The 18,802-nt window shown below is 33.5% G+C and overlaps 1 protein-coding gene across 1 annotated transcript in view; it reads left to right on the top strand.

Moving 5' to 3' along the window:
• DNAH3 (dynein axonemal heavy chain 3) overlaps window positions 1-18,802 on the top strand; it is a 611,780-nt gene that overhangs the window by 335,168 nt on the left and 257,810 nt on the right. The window contains exons 21-24 of the mRNA XM_053694256.1: window positions 1,427-1,543; window positions 4,685-4,864; window positions 5,117-5,253; window positions 11,374-11,575. Of these exons, the coding sequence (XP_053550231.1) occupies window positions 1,427-1,543; window positions 4,685-4,864; window positions 5,117-5,253; window positions 11,374-11,575 (636 nt within the window). The remainder of the gene's footprint in view (window positions 1-1,426; window positions 1,544-4,684; window positions 4,865-5,116; window positions 5,254-11,373; window positions 11,576-18,802) is intronic.

Genomic DNA, 18,802 nt, shown 5'->3' with positions numbered 1-18,802 from the left:
GATAGACACAGCACAGTACCTAGGTCAGCGAAGGGGGTAAGTCACGTAGCGTTTTTCAAATATATATGAATATATAAAAAATAAATGTGTTTCTATGTGTATATAAAGATATTACACATAAATATATATGAATATATACAAATAAATGTGTTTCTATGTGTATATACAGATATTACACATAAATATATATGTATATATACAAATAAATGTGTTTCTATGTGTATATACAGATATTAAACATAAATATATATGTATATATACAAATAAATGTGTTTCTATGTGTATATACAGATATTACACATAAATATATATGTATATATACAAATAAATGTGTTTCTATGTGTATATACAGATATTACACATAAATATATATGTATATATACAAATAAATGTGTTTCTATGTGTATATAAAGATATTACACATAAATATATATTTACAGGGAACACACAGTCCCCATAGAGCGCTATGTAATTTGTTTTTCTTACATCCCCTCACTTTAACCCCTTATAACTGCTTTGTGCAGTTATTTAACAAAAAATAAAGACGCTCATAACTTTAAATTTATAAAATGAACAGTACTCTTTATTTTGGGGAAAATTGGGGGACATTTATTTAATTAACCAGAGAGGTCTGACCTCTGGTTAATGAACTCGAGTGCAAAGTGCTACCGCTACCTTGTGGTAGCATTAACCAGCCACTTGTAATGGCTGGTTATTTAACGTGCGCCTGTAAACAGGCAAATTTGCCCCTTTACGGGCGCTCGTTAAATTAGTGCTCCACTCATAATCTAACCCTTAATTGTTGCAGTAGATTGGCCTTTTAAATATGGCTGTTTGTTATGGTCATTATTTCAGATGTAAAACTTTTGCTGTGCATACAAAGCTCAGCCATATACAAACTAGTTGTAAACAGTACAGCTTTCTGAAATGTAACATCAAATTATTCTATATCCGTTGCAGACAGTGTAAAAATAGCTTTCAATATACGAGCAAACTAGCTTCCATATTATTGCTGGGAAGAGATAAGACCCTTTATAGAGTGATTACTAACTACCTCTTTGTCTTTAAAGGGACATTCAGGTTAAATTAAATTTTCATGATTCAGATACAGCATGTCATTTTAAACAACTTTTAAATTTACCTCCATTAAAAAAAATGTGCACAGTCTTTTATATTTACAATTTTGGTGTCACCAGATCCTACTGAGCATGTGCAAGAATTCACTGACTATATGTATATGCATTTGTGATTGGCTGATTGCTATCACATGGTACAGGGGGAGTGGAAATATACATAACTTTAAAATTTGTTATAAAAAAATCTACTACTCAGAGTAAATGCTATTGTATTGTCTTGTTATCTTGCATTTGTTGATTATGCAAATCTAATTTGTTGACTGGTCCTTTAAATCTTTATTTGTTTGCAGAACACCAGTATCTTGTCGTCAGTTGATGATATCCAATTGCTTCTTGATGATCACATAATTAAAACACAGACCATGTGTGGCTCGCCGTTTATTAAACCGATCGAAGACGAAGCCAGGGTATGTTGAAGTTGCATTATTAATGGACTAATTTGTTACATCAAGCAGCCTTTGCGTTTGTTTCAATTAGTATTTTTTCATTACATTCTTTAATTATTTTTGCTACGACATGTTAGCAGTTAAAGGGTCATAAATCCCCAATTTTTTCTTGCATTATTCAGAAAGAACATACAATTTTTAACCACTTTCAAATGTACTTCTATTATAAATTTTGTTTTTGTTTTCTTGTTCTCCTTGATTGAGAAGCAGGACGTTAAGTTCAGGAATGTGCACGTGTCTGCAATGCTATATGGCAGCAGTGTTTTACATTATCAAGAGCACTAGACGGCAGCACTATTTTCTGTCTTGTACTGCTCCAGACGTGCACGCTACATATCTAGATAGCGCTTTAACAAAGAATAACATGAGAACGACGGAAATATGATAATAGAAGTAACTTTAAAGCTTTTAAAAAATTGTATTCTCTATCTGAATCATGAAAAGAAAAATTGGGTTTCATGTTCCTTTAAGTGTGGATTATTTTCTTAAACTGTCACCAATAAACGTCTTTCTAATATGTGGTGCATACATAAAATAAGACAAATATGTTATTAAAATTCTAATAATAATTTTTAAAAATTTTAATAATTTGAACAAAATGAAAAGAGTATAAGTTTGCCCGTTGCATTTAAGTTGTTCTATTTTCATATATAAAGTGGAAATTATGCCTGCAATTTAAAGACGCCATTTGTTAATAGCCGATATGATACAAGTCCCACTGATTATCTGAGCAGCTGCAGTATTTAAAATGCTGGTGCACTGAGAATATCTAGCTGTGCTTCACATTCACGTGCAGAGAAAAATGTTAATACTAAAACAGTGACAACTTTTACTAGAAGTATTTTTGCCAATACATTTATATTGTAAATATGTTTCTATTCAAATATGTAATAAATCTATGTGCAGTTCAGTTTTGACTGAAAAGTCCCTTTTAAATATGAGGTAAAAGCTTTTTAAATTGAATTTGAAACTAAAGAAGCGGTATTAGCATCATACTTCCTGCTAATAGTTTATTTACTGATAGGTACTTTCTGCTAAGGCACATTTACCGAAAGGTACTACTAGGCTCTAGCGGCAAACCCAATGCATTATCTGATTGGTTGTGCATCCGGTGACCTCACAGAAACACGGGTCAATCAGATCAGGCGTTTGGTCTGTTCGGGATGAGCGCTCTGTACACCAGTAAACATACATGTAACATGTCTGTGAGGCATTATACACCACACATACATGTTACACCATATATATGATTTGTACTGTAATTCCCCCATCTTCACTATTTATTTTTACCTTTGCCTTGGAGGGTTTAAGGGGGTGAATCCCCCCCTTGTAAGCCTTATTTCCCTAGGTTCACTTGGGGTGGATGCCAGAGGATCGGCGGGGCGTCCTCCTAACTCCCCAGGCACAGGCAAAAACAAATAATGAAGATGGGCGAATTACAGTGCCTATCTGATTGGCCCGTGTCTCTGTGAGGTCACCTGATTCACAACCAATCGGATAATGCATTGAGTTTGCCGCTAGCGCCTTGTAAGGTACTTCCTGCTAATGCCCTTTGGCTAATATGTACTTCCTGCTAGAGTGCAAAATCTTTTTTTATAATGACTGGACAAAGTTTTATATTAACATATTATTCAATAAATAATCTATTCTGTTATTGATTATTGATAAATATTATTTCCTAATTAATTGCTATCAAAAGTATATGTTTACAGTTAAGTTCAAAAAGATCTTTAAAACATAACTTGCTAAAAACCCCTGTTGCAGCTGTGACCATACAGTACCAAGGCGTTATGCTGCAGTGATACACCTATCATTTGACTGCACTTTTAAAGGGATATACCAGTGGAAATGAAAATGTGCATCAATGCAACATGATGTTGGTTAGAAACATTGTTGTAATATATTTTATTAAACAAAAATGTTTCTAGTACAAGTCATCATCACCATTTCTGAGAGTGTTTTTATGGTGCAAATGACATGCGGATCATATACCCATGAGTCAGACACACCCACATTATCAGCTTGTCGCTGTTTGGTCAATAGCATTATGCATTTTAATTTGCAATGGAATATCCCTTTTACTAAGGTTTGTATGATATAGCAGTAAACAAACTTCTCCATCTAGTAAGATATGTTTATTTCTTTGTCTAACATGTTACTTTAAAGGGACAGTCTACACCAGAATTTTTATTGTTTAAAAAGATAGATAATCCCTTTATTACCCATTCCCGAGTTTTGCATAACCAACACAGTTATATTAATACACTTTTTACCTCTGTGATTACCTTGTATCTAAGCCTCTGCAGACTGCCCCCTTATCTCAGTGCTTTTGACAGACATGCAGTTTAGCCAATCAGTGCAGACTCCTAAATAACTCCACAGGAGTGAGCACAATGTTATCTATATGACACACATGAACTAGTACTGTCTAACTGTGAAAAACTTTCAAAATGCTCTGAGCTAGGAGGCGGTTTTTAACGGTTTAGAAATCAGTTTGAGCCTAGCTAGGTTTAGCTTTTCAAAAATACCACCAAGGGAATAAAACAAATGTAATGATAAAAGTAAACTGGAAAGTTGTTTAAAATGACATGCCCTATCTGAATCATGAAAGTTTAATTCTGACTAGACTGTCCCTTTTAAGGGACATGAAACCCAAAACTTTCTTTCATTTATCAGATAGAGCATGCAATTTTAATCAACTTTCCAACTTACTTCTGTTATCAACTTTGCTTTATTCTCTTGGTGTCCTTTATTGAAGGAGCAACAAGCTGAGTACATCTGTAACCCAGTGATAAGAGGTATACATTTGCAGCCACCAATCAGGAGTTAGCCCCCAGCTCCTGAACCTACCTAGGTATTCTTTTTAATAAAGGATACCAAGAGAGGTAAATTGAAAAGTTGTTTACAATTGTATGCTCTATCTCAATCATGAAAAAAATATTCTCGTGTTTTATGTCCCTTTAAATCATAAATTACTAACATTATTCTTTGCAAATTAGTTAAGGCAGGATTTTTTTTCACCTTTTAAAAGGGACGGTACGATTGCCACGTAATTAACTTTTGCCATTATAAAAAAAAATATATCTTTTCTCACACTACTAGGAATGGGAACAGAAACTGGTCCTGATGCAGGACATCTTAGATTCTTGGTTAAGATGTCAATCAACCTGGCTCTACTTGGAACCCATATTTAGTTCTGAAGATATTATTGCACAGATGCCAGAGGAGGGAAGGAAATTTGGTATTGTGGACAGCTACTGGAAAGACATTATGGCAGAGGCGGTAAGAGATTAGTTTGCTGTACGATCGGGTTGATTGACACCTCCCGAGTCTGCAGAGGGTGGCGTTGCACAAGAGCTGCTGGTGCAATGCTGAATACGGAGAGCGTATTGTTCTTCTCATTCAGCGATGTCTGTCGGACCTGATCCGCACTGTTGAGGCCTCTGTGTGCGTTTTCATTAAATCAGTAATCTTACAAAAGCTAACATTACTCTCTATTAGTCTCTAATATTATGTTGTTGTTTTGTTTTTTAGGTTAAAGATACCCGGGTGCTTGTTGCGACCCAGCAGGAAAACATGTTGCAAAGACTTCAGGAATCTAATGTCCTCCTGGAAGACATTCAGAGAGGTTTAAATGCCTATCTGGAAAAGAAAAGATTATTTTTCCCAAGGTATGTCCCTTTAAGAAGCCATTGTGCCTGATGATAAAAAAACACTCTAGGGTGAAGAGAAATCACACAAAACAGCTCCCAAGCTAAAATTTGCCTTTCTAAAATTATTTGAGGGATCTCACAGTACTGAAGAGGCTTCTTAGACAATCTCGACTAAAGAGCTTTAGATTTTTTGAGTCACCAGTCCTTACTCCATCTTCACTTGGGTCCCTATGTTGTAGAGGCTGCTATGTATTTAACACTCCACATAAATACATAGGTAAAGTCCCACTTGGGTGCTACAAGTATTGCAGCTCTCTAACAGAACATGACTTGTGAGCCAATGAGGAGCAACCACCACATGACACACCCATTACTGGCCATTTTATGCTCATATGTTGCAATTCTTGTGAAACCTAAGTTAGACTTTATGTATGTAACCCTTTTCCAGTGGTTAAACACATATAGCCAGATTACAAGTGGCGCCCCAGAAGTAAAGACCCGCGCACGTATTACAAGTTGAAATTAAAACTTTTGCGCATTAGTGAAACGTGATGCACGCTAACTTTATGACTTCGGATATCCTGACCATAAGGAATGCAGAAGAAAAAAATGTAAAACGTATCGCTTGCACTTACCCAACAGAAGTTATTTGTATTTCACATTCCAATGTTTTTAACATACAGGAAAATTACTTTTTATTTTAAATGGATATATATATATATCTATACTATAATTGCGTTTGTAACACGTCCGTCGCCATCGTCAGTTGCGCGTGCAGCCAAAAGAATGTAGGCTGCGTGCGCAGCCAAACAAAGCGCAAAGTATTAACAAAAACACCTAACCGTCCACACAAAGTAATAACAATAACACCTAACCGCCCACACTAAGTATTAACAAAAACACCTAACCGCCCGCACAAAGTATTAACAATAACACCTAACCACCCAAACGAAGTATTAACAAAAACACCTAACAACCCGCACGAAGTATTAACAAAAACACCTAACAGTGACCACCCGCACAAAGTATTAACAAAAACACCTAACAGTGACCGCCCGCACGAAGTATTAACGAACATGTAACCCATGCGCAATATGTACCTCTAAACTGCCACCCCCCACCGCAATAACTAAATAAAATGTATTAACTTCTAATCGCCAACCTCCACATTGCAAAATAATAAAGTGATTAACCCCTAATCCGCAATTCACCCACAGTGCAAATAACATAATCAAACTATTGACCCTTTAACCTGCCAACCCCCCACAACTTAAACTAACTAATTACACTATTAGCACCTAAACCGCCAAACCTCCACAATGCTAACTACCTAATTACAATATTAACCCCTAACCGCCAACCCCCCACAACGCTAAGAATTAATCTAATTAATAAACCCCCATAACCTAACAACCCCTAAGTTAACCTCAGTTACATAAAATAAAAAAGACTACCTTAATAAAAAAATAAATAAAAAATAAAAATCAAAAATTAAAAAATCCTAACATTACATAAAATAATTTTAAATTAAAATAAAAAAAACTAAAATTACATAAAAAATATAAACGAAATTATCCGAAATAAAAAAATTAAACATAAACTAATACCCCTATAAAAAAGCCCCCCAAAATAAAAACACTCCCTAATCTAACACTAAACTACCAAAAGCCCTTAAAAGGGCCTTTTGTAGAGCATTGCCCTAAATCGATCAGCTCTCTTACCTAAATAAAATACAAATTACCCCCTAAAAGTAAACCCTCCCCATCCACACAACCCCCCAAAATAAAAAAACTAACAATAATAATACCTAAGCTACCCATTGCCCCTAAATGGGCATTTGCATGGGCATTGCCCTTAAAAAGGCAATCAGCTCTTTTGCTGCACATTAAAATTTTAAATATTTACAGTAAATACACAGTAAAACATATTCAATATTATTGTAGAATTATTATTTACACACACACACACACATAAATTTATGAGAAGAAAAAATTTACATAGTAGAGCTATATGAGATACTATGATTAAAGTAGGGGATTAAAGCACTCAAAAATAACTACTCTTTCAAATCTAATATAAGGCTGAGGTATTATGTCAAACCCAAAGAAACACAAGCACACATCAGTCAGATCAAATGCAAAGGATTTATTACATATACCAACAGCAAGAAAAAAGGTATGAATATTTAGTTCATGTCAAATACAACATATTTAATTACTACTGCAGTGGGTGTTAGCTGTATCAAGCATCAATGTGATATTTGGGAACTGTAAGCAAAGAGACAAAATACGATGCAATGTGAGAGAGATGTAAATCAAAAAATTCCTAGGAAAAACATCAGTTGTTGAAGGTCAAAATAGCAAGGTACATGCAACCTATTAAAAACTAAAATGTCCTTACAACAAAACTACAGTCCTTGATAGAAGGTATGCCACCCCCAACAAAGCCGAGTTGAAAAGCTTAGACGTACTGTTCACAGCAGCGTAATTCCCAAATGAAGTGCAATTAAGCAAACAGCTGACAACCGAGGTAAAGACGTCCTCCAATGTCAGCTCTATAATTTTTCCACAATGTGCTGAATTCTTTATTTAGCATCCACAGCCATACATAGTAAAATAAGTATTGATAGAAACAACCTTTGCAAGTTGTTATAACAAGTGCAACTTTGTCCAGGTATCAAAGCTTTCACAAGGTATATGAAAAAGCGGACCGGGACTATTACCTCCGACATCCAATCTCACCTGTTCCATCAACCAGTTACGTCTCCTTATTCCTTAGGGCACTGATTGAATTTGGTAAGATATTTTCGCCTCTGTAATTCCACCTCCCGACAATTTAGGCATCACCGCTTCTCCATACGAGAGCCTAAACTTGCTGCTCCTGTTTTGAATGTCAGTGTCGACGCGCGTTTCGCCCCACAATGCTGTGCGAAAGGGGCCTCGTCAGGACTGTCAGTCACTCTAAACTCAATGCTTTTGTTGGTTGCTCTCGTTAGGGGAGTGGCCAAGGATGGTACTTGCTTTCCAATCGAGCAAGCCTCTTTTGTCACACATCTTTCTATCTAGGATACATCATAGCCTTTTAAAGAAAAAGAGTTACAAGTGATACATATAGTAACAAATCAATTGCATTCCCCAAACCATTGCGTGCTGTGCTTCGAACTAAACATGTGGATAACAGCTATGACAGCCATAATTTCTATAGAGATTCAAAATATAACATGGATGATTCACCTAAATCTATTTAAAAAGCGCATACAATCTTATACTACAGGAAAAACTAACAGTACATCAGATTCACAAAAACGAAGATGATGATATATTGTTTAGTTTTAAAGAGACAGTACTGCTATTGAGTGCATCTCTAAAATGACGAGCCACGCTCGTATCTCTTTCGTAGAGGATGTCATCCCTATGCTCCTGTACCCTGTCCTTAAACATTAGTTTCGTTTTATCAACATAGAACAGGGGACAGGAGCATTGTAAGAGATATATATATAATAGCCCTTTTCAGTCAAATGCACGGCCATATACCATTTACCTTTGAACCCTTCTAAATTTTTTATTAATATTTCTATGACTCATTTTTATCAGATAGTGTAAATATGAATGTAACTGTTTTATGTATTTATGTTGTGTTTAGTGCAAATTTTATTTTAACCCAAACCCTTTACACAAGGTTTTCAGTTGCACTAACCAGACGCACGTTAAACACGATTGCACGCCACCAAATAAGTTTACTTTCAACTTGTAATACGCGTTCAAATTAACCAGCCCGCAATATTGTTATATCTTGCGCGATAAATTTAGCGTGCCATTTGTAATCTAACCCATATTTAGATAGGTAGTGTCAGTACAAATAAGAGATACAGCAAAAAGAGAATGCTGTTCATTCATTATCATTCCCTTTAAATGTAATCTAATACATTGTATACTGTATGGTTAAGCACATTTATAAAAAAGCTTAACGTCACATTACATTATAAATTAAAAATATAATAAGGCATCCCTGGCAGTGTACAGTCACAAAGCAAAAGTTATTGATTAGCGTAAGATAGTTATACCTACTGTACGTATACCAGAATGTACATTCATTTTTCACAGATGAAAATAATCATATTCAAGGACCCACTCAAAATATTTCCTGTATGTGCTATTAAATTACCTCCAGAAAGCAACATTCCATTTTCTCTTTGACGTTAAGAAGATAAATTATAAAAAGGTGGGTTAAGAAGACTCAAAATAAAATCATCATTATCTTGTGAAAATATGAACACAAGTGACAGTTACTTTATACCCCAAAGTAAAGAAACCATGCGGAAAATATTCTGTGTTTGCAATTATTTATATTACAGCAATTGCAATTGGACCCAAAAGGATATCAGCTCAAAGGTTCTGATAACAAAATGAGCTCCGAATATAGATTTAAAGTGAATGTAAATTTTGATGCTAAAGTGCCCGGTTTTTAAAAATTTGATTAAAAACAGGGGCACTTTAATTCATCAAAATTTACATTTCACTCGTTGTGGAGAAATACCTTTTAAACTTGACAGCAGCTCCAGCTTCCTCCGGTCGTCGCAAGCCATTTCTGATGTCAGAAATGATGGATCGGTCATCCTCCAATCACGGCTTCCCCTGGGGGGAATCAGTGTCTGATTCAATGCCGTGATTGGAGGAAGCCGGATTCATCATTTGAGACCCAGGAAGAGGCTTTGCGACGGGTGGAGGAAGCTGGAGCTGCTGTCAAGATTAAAAGGTAAGTTTTTTTTCACAGCACAAGTGAAATGTAAATTTTGATGAATTAAACTGCCCCTGTTTTTAATCGAATTTTTAAATGGCACATATTATAATTAATCTTTTATAGCTGTATAAGCCTTATACTATGGTGACAGCATTGAAGGAGTATATTTACTAATAATTGGAGCGACAATCTATATGAGAATGCTGAAGAGAAATTAATACAAACTCATTGTTATAATGGTGAACCATAAGAAAAGCCAAACTAGAAGCCACTAGTCATGCCACCCCCTTCCCGTATGTACCCCCAGGATCCCTGCCTATTTGTCTGCACGCACAAAGGACCCAGCGATCCCATCTACCCCCAAATTGCTCTCTGTCAACCTGCATGATCCCAATCAACTCCTTAATAATGACACTAGCTCACATACATTACCGTAACACATGCCAATATTCACCAAATAATAAATGCATACTTTGCTTTGAAATAAAAATTAAATGCATTTTTTATGCTAACATAATTTTTTCACATATTATTTTAGGGGGTGTTACAATCGTCATCCGTCCTATATATTTTTTAAGTTTATTGTCTTCATTAAAAAAATTTAAATGAGAAAATATACAGAGAAAAGACAACGTGAAACAAAATAAAGAACCAATACAGTCAGAATATCTGAAATGCACAAAATATCTATGAATAAAGAAGTCTAGTAAAATCAAATGAACAGTTTCAGTTATAGGACCTTCACCTAAGAAAGTTCTGCACCTGTGGAATCAATGATTGATGATTTGAAGGCAACCAAGCATATATTCTGATACTTATAACATATTAAACAAATACATTTTATAGTACAAGAGGGGAAAAAGAATAGAGGAAAGAAAAAAAGAATAGTGAAAGAAGAAGAGTTAATGGCTATTTATTGGAACTAGTATAGTAATTTATAATAATATCTCAAAATATTCAACAAATGTGATTGTCAAAATGTAAATATAGGATTGGTATCAAGATCATGTAGAACTAACAAACTGTGATGCCACTAGAGGAGTCACAACACCCCCAAACTTGGATGAGAGAATATATATCAGCTAGCTGTGATCTCAACAAGACTCCCAGGTCATTTTCATCCCAAAACCAAATTTTATTAGGGTTCAAGTATAATTTAGAGTTTAGCCATTGAGTCCAATAAAACTCCATATCTAAGAATAAATCTTGTTATCCTTTTAAATTATAATTAAACTATTTCCAGACTAAGGGTATAATTAACTAAATTCATCAACTCAGTAAAGGGTGGTGCTTCTGTTTTCTTCCAATGCTTTTGATCCATCCTATATTTTTATAACATATATAAAAAATAGTTCTGAAATATACTATTTAACATACACATTAATGTTTCTTTTATAGATTTTTTTTCCTCTCAAATGATGAGCTGCTTGAAATTTTATCTGAAACCAAAGACCCACTGCGTGTACAGCCACACCTGAAGAAATGTTTCGAAGGAATAGCCAAACTGGAGTTCACAGATGATTTGGAAATCACTGGCATGATTAGTTCAGAGAATGAAGTTGTTCCTTTAGCACAGAAAATATACCCTCAGAAGGCAAAAGTAAGTTTTAGGGTGCATGTGTTCCCCACTCTACCTTCGCAGTTGCTGCAATTTCTTCTCCGTATGTGAGTTTATGTGTTGTGTGATCATGTATGGCAGAGGGCATCTTGATATCTTAGAAGACCAAGATACTGGTGCACTTCTTTATAATTAATTACTTTTCCTTCCATTCAAAGATAAAAAATATATCACAACCAAGTGATTATGTGACACAACAAAAATACAAATATAACAGATAAATATGTGCTAATAATCCTGTGCACTACACAACTGTAAATGTGATTCAACAAGTATAAATTAATGAAAAACCAGTGACATTAGTAACTATCCAAATACTTATGTTTTTTGGATTTTCACAAGAAGAGTGTCAAATGTCCACATTGTATCTTGCATCCAACTTGATTATCCTCAACTTTTATAAACTCAAAGCTGAACAGAAGGGTGCTCAGATGAACCAGAGCCTCAACAGCTCTGGGTATAAGTGCACTTGTATAAAACCCCAACGGATGCTCTTTGTACAGTAAAAATGTATTTAACAATTAAAACCGTTTACTTGGGGCATAAGCACAATACACTAACACCTGTGTATAAAAAAAAACACTTATTATCTGCTGCTCGCCCACAGTTAAGAAAATAGTTTTTTAGCAATATTAGTCCCACCTGTGCCGTTTTATAATCACATCCTTCCTTGCGACCATCCATTTGCAGGTTTACTCTCCGACGTGCTTTTCACCGTACCTGCAATTCCAGTGCCTTCAAAGAAAGTAGGCACTATGAGTTATATTACAATATATTGTGTGATCAAATATTATTATACAGTTGGCAATATGGATTATATTATAATTTATTGTGTGAATATATATTATTATACAGTAGGCACTATGGATTATATTATAATATATTGTGTGAATATATATTATTATACAGTAGGCACTATGGATTATATTATAATATATTGTGTGACTATATATTATTATACAGAAGGCACTATGGATTATATTATAATATATTGTATGAATATATATTATTATACAGTAGGCACTAAGGGTTATATTATAATATATTGTGTGAATATATATTATTATACAGTAGGCACTAAGGGTTATATTATAATATATTGTGTGAATATATATTATTATACAGTAGGCACTATGGATTATATTATAATTTATTGTGTGAATAAATATTGTTATACAGTAGGCACTATGGATTATATTATAATATATTGTGTGAATAAATATTGTTATATAGTAGGCACTATGGATTATATTATAATTTATTGTGTGATTAAATATTGTTATACAGTAGGCACAATGGGTTATATTATAATATATTGTGTGAATAAATATTGTTATACAGTAGGCACTATGGATTATATTATAATATATTGTTTGAATATATATTATACAGTAGGCACTATGGATTATATTATAATATATTGTGTGAATAAATATTGTTATACAGTAGGCACTATGGATTATATTATAATATATTGTGTGAATAAATATTGTTATACAGTAGGCACTATGGATTATATTATAATATATTGTGTGAATAAATATTGTTATACAGTAGGCACTATGGATTATATTATAATATATTGTGTGAATAAATATTGTTATACAGTAGGCACTATAGATTAAATTATAATATATTGTGTGAATAAATATTGTTATACAGTAGACACTATGGATTATATTATAATATATTGTGTGAATAAATATTATACATTAGGCACTATGGGTTATAATACAATATATTGTGTGAATAAATATTGTTATACAATAGGCACTATGAGTTATATTATAATATATTGTGTGAATAAATATTGTTATACAGTAGACATTATGGATTATATTATAATATATTGTGTGAATAAATATTGTTATACAGTAGGCACTATGGATTATATTATAATATATTGTGTGAATAAATATTGTTATACAGTAGGCACTATGGATTATATTATAATATATTGTGTGAATAAATATTGTTATACAGTAGGCACTATGGATTATATTATAATATATTGTGTGAATAAATATTGTTATACAGTAGGCACTATGGATTATATTATAATATATTGTGTGAATAAATATTGTTATACAGTAGACATTATGGATTATATTATAATATATTGTGTGAATAAATATTGTTATACAGTAGGCACTATGGATTATATTATAATATATTGTGTGAATAAATATTATTATACATTAGGCACTATGGGTTATAATACAATATATTGTGTGGATAAATATTGTTATACAATAGACACAATGGATTATATTATAATATATTGTGTGAATAAATATTATTATACAGTAGGCACTATGGGTTATAATACAATATATTGTGTGAATAAATATGTTATACAATAGGCACTATGGATTATATTATAATATATTGTGTGAATAAATATTGTTATACAGTAGGCACTAAGGGTTATATTATAATATATTGTGTGAATAAATATGTTATACAGTAGGCACTATGGATTATATTATAATATATTGTGTGAATAAATATTGTTATACAGTAGGCACTATGGATTATATTATAATATATTGTGCAAATAAATATTGTTATACAGTAAGCACAATGGATTATATTATAATACATTGTGTGAATAAATATTGTTATACAGTAGGCACTATTGATTATATTATAATATATTGTGTGCATAAATATTGTTATACAGTAGGCACTATGGATTATATTATAATATATTGTGTGAATAAATATTGTTATACAGTAGGCACTATGGGTTATATTATAATATATTGTGTGAATAAATATTGTTATACAGTAGGCACTATGGATTATATTATAATATATTGTGTGAATAAATATTGTTATACAGTAGGCACTATGGATTATATTATAATATCTTGTGTGAATAAATATTGTTATACAGTAGGCACTATGGATTATATTATAATTTATTGTGTGAATAAATATGTTATACAGTAGGCACTATGGATTATATTATAATATATTGTGTGAATAAATATTGTTATACAGTAGGTACTAAGGATTATATTATAATATATTGTGTGAATACATATTATTATACAGTAGGCACTATGGATTATATTATAATATATTGTGTGAATAAATATTGTTATACAGTAGGTACTATGGATTATATTATAATATATTGTGTGAATAAATATGTTATACAGTAGGCACTATGGATTATATTATAATATATTGTGTGAATAAATATGTTATACAGTAGGCACTATGGATTATATTATAATATATTGTGTGAATAAATATTGTTAAACAGTAGGCACTATGGATTATATTATAATATATTGTGTGAATAAATATTGTTATACAGTAGGCACTATGGATTATATTATAATATATTGTTTGAATATATATTATACAGTAGGCACTATGGATTATATTATAATATATTGTGTGAATAAATATTGTTATACAGTAGGCACTATGGATTATATTATAATATATTGTGTGAATAAATATGTTATACAGTAGGCACTATGGATTATATTATAATATATTGTGTGAATAAATATTGTTATACAGTAAACATTATGGATTATATTATAATATATTTTGTGAATAAATATTGTTATACAGTAGGCACTATGGGTTATATTATAATAGATATCTGGGTGCAGATGTGTTTGCTTTCAGCAAAAAGGGAAACAAATCAAATTTGTGTTGCCGATTATTACATTACAGATAACATATTGCTGTAATGATTTACGTAAATCACAAAAAAATGATGGAATTAATGTTTGATTTGTTATTATGTATACCTGCTAAATTGTTTTAAAGGTGGCATACGACAAAAAAACAATTGCAACTGAATTTGCTCTATGGTTTTGTTAGTCTAGCAATAAATATTCTATTCAGACAATTTGTGCCCTATAATTATAAACTGATTATTGGAGATTTTAGAGACTATGGCCTAGATTTGGAGTTTGGCATTAGCCGTGAAAACCAGCATTAGAGGCTCCTAACGCTGGTTTTAGGCTACCTCCGGTATTTGGAGTCACTCAAAATAGGGTCTAACCCTCACTTTTCAGCCGCGACTTTTCCATACCGCAGATCCCCTTACGTAAATTGCGTATCCTATCTTTTCAATGGGATCTTTCTAACTCCGGTATTTAGAGTCGTGTCTAACGACAAAACTCCAGCCGCAGGAAAAAAGTCGGTAGTTAAGAGCTTTCTGGGCTAACGCCGGTTTATTAAGCTCTTAACTACTGTGCTCTAAAGTACACTAACACCCATAAACTACCTATGTACCCCTAAACCGAGGTCCCCACACATCGCCGCCACTCGATTAAATTTTTTTAACCCCTAATCTGCCGACTGCCACCTACGTTATCCTTATGTACCCCTAATCTGCTGCCCCTAACACCGCCGACCCCTATATTATATTTAGTAACCCCTAACCTGCCCCCCACAACGTCGCTGCCAGCTACCTACACTTATTAACCCCTAATCTGCCGACCGCAAAGCACCGCCACCTAAGTTATCCTTATGTACCCCTAATCTGCTGCCCCTAACACCGCCGACCCCTATATTATATTTATTAACCCCTAATCTGCCCCCCACAACGTCGCCTCCACCTGCCTACACTTATTAACCCCTAATCTTCCGAGCGGACCTGAGCGCTACTATAATAAAGTTATTAACCCCTAATCCGCCTCACTAACCCTATAATAAATAGTATTAACCCCTAATCTGCCCTCCCTAACATCGCCGACACCTAACTTCAATTATTAACCCCTAATCTGCCGACCGGAGCTCACCGCTATTCTAATAAATGTATTAACCCCTAAAGCTAAGTCTAACCCTAACACTAACACCCCCCTAAGTTAAATATAATTTACATCTAACGAAATTAATTAACTCTTATTAAATAAATGATTCCTATTTAAAGCTAAATACTTACCTGTAAAATAAATCCTAATATAGCTACAATATAAATTATAATTACATTGTAGCTATTTTAGGATTAATATTTATTTTACAGGCAACTTTGTAATTATTTTAACCAGGTACAATAGCTATTAAATAGTTAAGAACTATTTAATAGTTACCTAGTTAAAATAATTACAAAATTACCAGTCAAATAAATCCTAACCTAAGTTACAATTAAACCTAACACTATACTATCATTAAATTAATTAAATAAAATACCTACAATTACCTACAATTAAACCTAACACTACACTATCAATACATTAATTAAATACAATACCTACAAATAACTACAATGAAATAAACTAACTAAAGTACAAAAAATAAAAAAGAACTAAGTTACAAAAAATAAAAAAATATCTACAAACATAAGAAAAATATTACAACAATTTTAAACTAATTACACCTACTCTAAGCCCCCTAATAAAACAACAAATCCCCCCCAAATAAAAAATGCCCTACCCTATTCTAAATTACTAAAGTTAAAAGCTCTTTTACCTTACCAGCCCTGAACAGGGCCCTTTGCGGGGCATGCCCCAAGAAGTTCAGGTCTTTTGCCTGTAAAAAAACCATACAATACCCCCCCCAACATTACAACCCACCACCCACATACCCCTAATCTAACCCAAACCCCCCTTAAATAAACCTAACACTAAGCCCCTGAAGATCTTCCTACCTTGTCTTCACCATACCAGGTTCACCGATCGGTCCTGAAGAGCTCCTCCGATGTCCTGATCCCAGCCCAAGCGGGGGGCTGAAGATGTCCATGATCCGGTAGAAGTCTTCATCCAAGCGGGGCAGAAGAGGTCTTCCATCCGATTGAAGTCTTCATCCAGGCGGCATCTTCTATCGACATCCATCTGGAACGGAGCGGCAGCATCCTGAAGACCTCCGACGCGGAACATCCATCCTGGCCGACGACTGAACGACGAATGACGGTTCCTTTAAATGACGTCATCCAAGATGGCGTCCCTCGAATTCCGATTGGCTGATACGATTCTATCAGCCAATCGGAATTAAGGTAGGAATATTCTGATCAGAACAGCCAATAGAATGCGAGCTCAATCTGATTGGCTGATTGGATCAGCCAATCGGATTGAATTTGATTCTGATTGGCTGATTCAGGGGCTTAGTGTTAGGTTTATTTAAGGGGGGTTTGGGTTAGATTAGGGGTATGTGGGTGGTGGGTTGTAATGTTGGGGGGGGTATTGTATGTTTTTTTTACAGGCAAAAGAGCTGAACTTCTTGGGGCATGCCCCGCAAAGGGCCCTGTTCAGGGCTGGTAAGGTAAAAGAGCTTTTAACTTTAGTAATTTAGAATAGGGTAGGGCATTTTTTATTTGGGGGGCTTTGTTGTTTTATTAGGGGGCTTAGAGTAGGTGTAATTAGTTTAAAATTGTTGTAATATTTTTCTTATGTTTGTAGATATTTTTTTATTTTTTGTAACTTAGTTCTTTTTTATTTTTTGTACTTTAGTTAGTTTATTTCATTGTAGTTATTTGTAGGTATTGTATTTAATTAATGTATTGATAGTGTAGTGTTAGGTTTAATTGTAGGTAATTGTAGGTATTTTATTTAATTAATTTAATTATAGTATAGTGTTAGGTTTAATTGTAACTTAGGTTAGGATTTATTTGACTGGTAATTTTGTAATTATTTTAACTAGGTAACTATTAAATAGTTCTTAACTATTTAATAGCTATTGTACCTGGTTAAAATAATTACAAAGTTGCCTGTAAAATAAATATTAATCCTAAAATAGCTACAATGTAATTATAATTTATATTGTAGCTATATTAGGATTTATTTTACAGGTAAGTATTTAGCTTTAAATAGGAATAATTTATTTAATAAGAGTTAATTAATTTCGTTAGATGTAAATTATATTTAACTTAGGGGGGTGTTAGGGTTAGACTTAGCTTTAGGGGTTAATACATTTATTAGAATAGCGGTGAGCTCCGGTCGGCAGATTAGGGGTTAATAATTGAAGTTAGGTGTCGGCGATGTTAGGGAGGGCAGATTAGGGGTTAATACTATTTATTATAGGGTTAGTGAGGCGGATTAGGGGTTAATAAGTGTAGGCAGGTGGAGGCGACGTTGTGGGGGGCAGATTAGGGGTTAATAAATATAATATAGGGGTCGGCGATGTTAGGGCAGCAGATTAGGGATACATAGGGATAATGTAAGTAGCGGCGGTTTACGGAGCGGCAGATTAGGGGTTAATAATAATATGCAGGGGTCAGCGATAGCGGGGGCGGCAGAT

Source organism: Bombina bombina, chromosome 11 (genome assembly GCF_027579735.1).
Source record: "Bombina bombina isolate aBomBom1 chromosome 11, aBomBom1.pri, whole genome shotgun sequence".
Taxonomy (NCBI): domain Eukaryota; kingdom Metazoa; phylum Chordata; class Amphibia; order Anura; family Bombinatoridae; genus Bombina; species Bombina bombina.
Note: the sequence above shows the minus strand (reverse complement) of the source record. Positions and strands in the feature narration are given on the sequence as shown.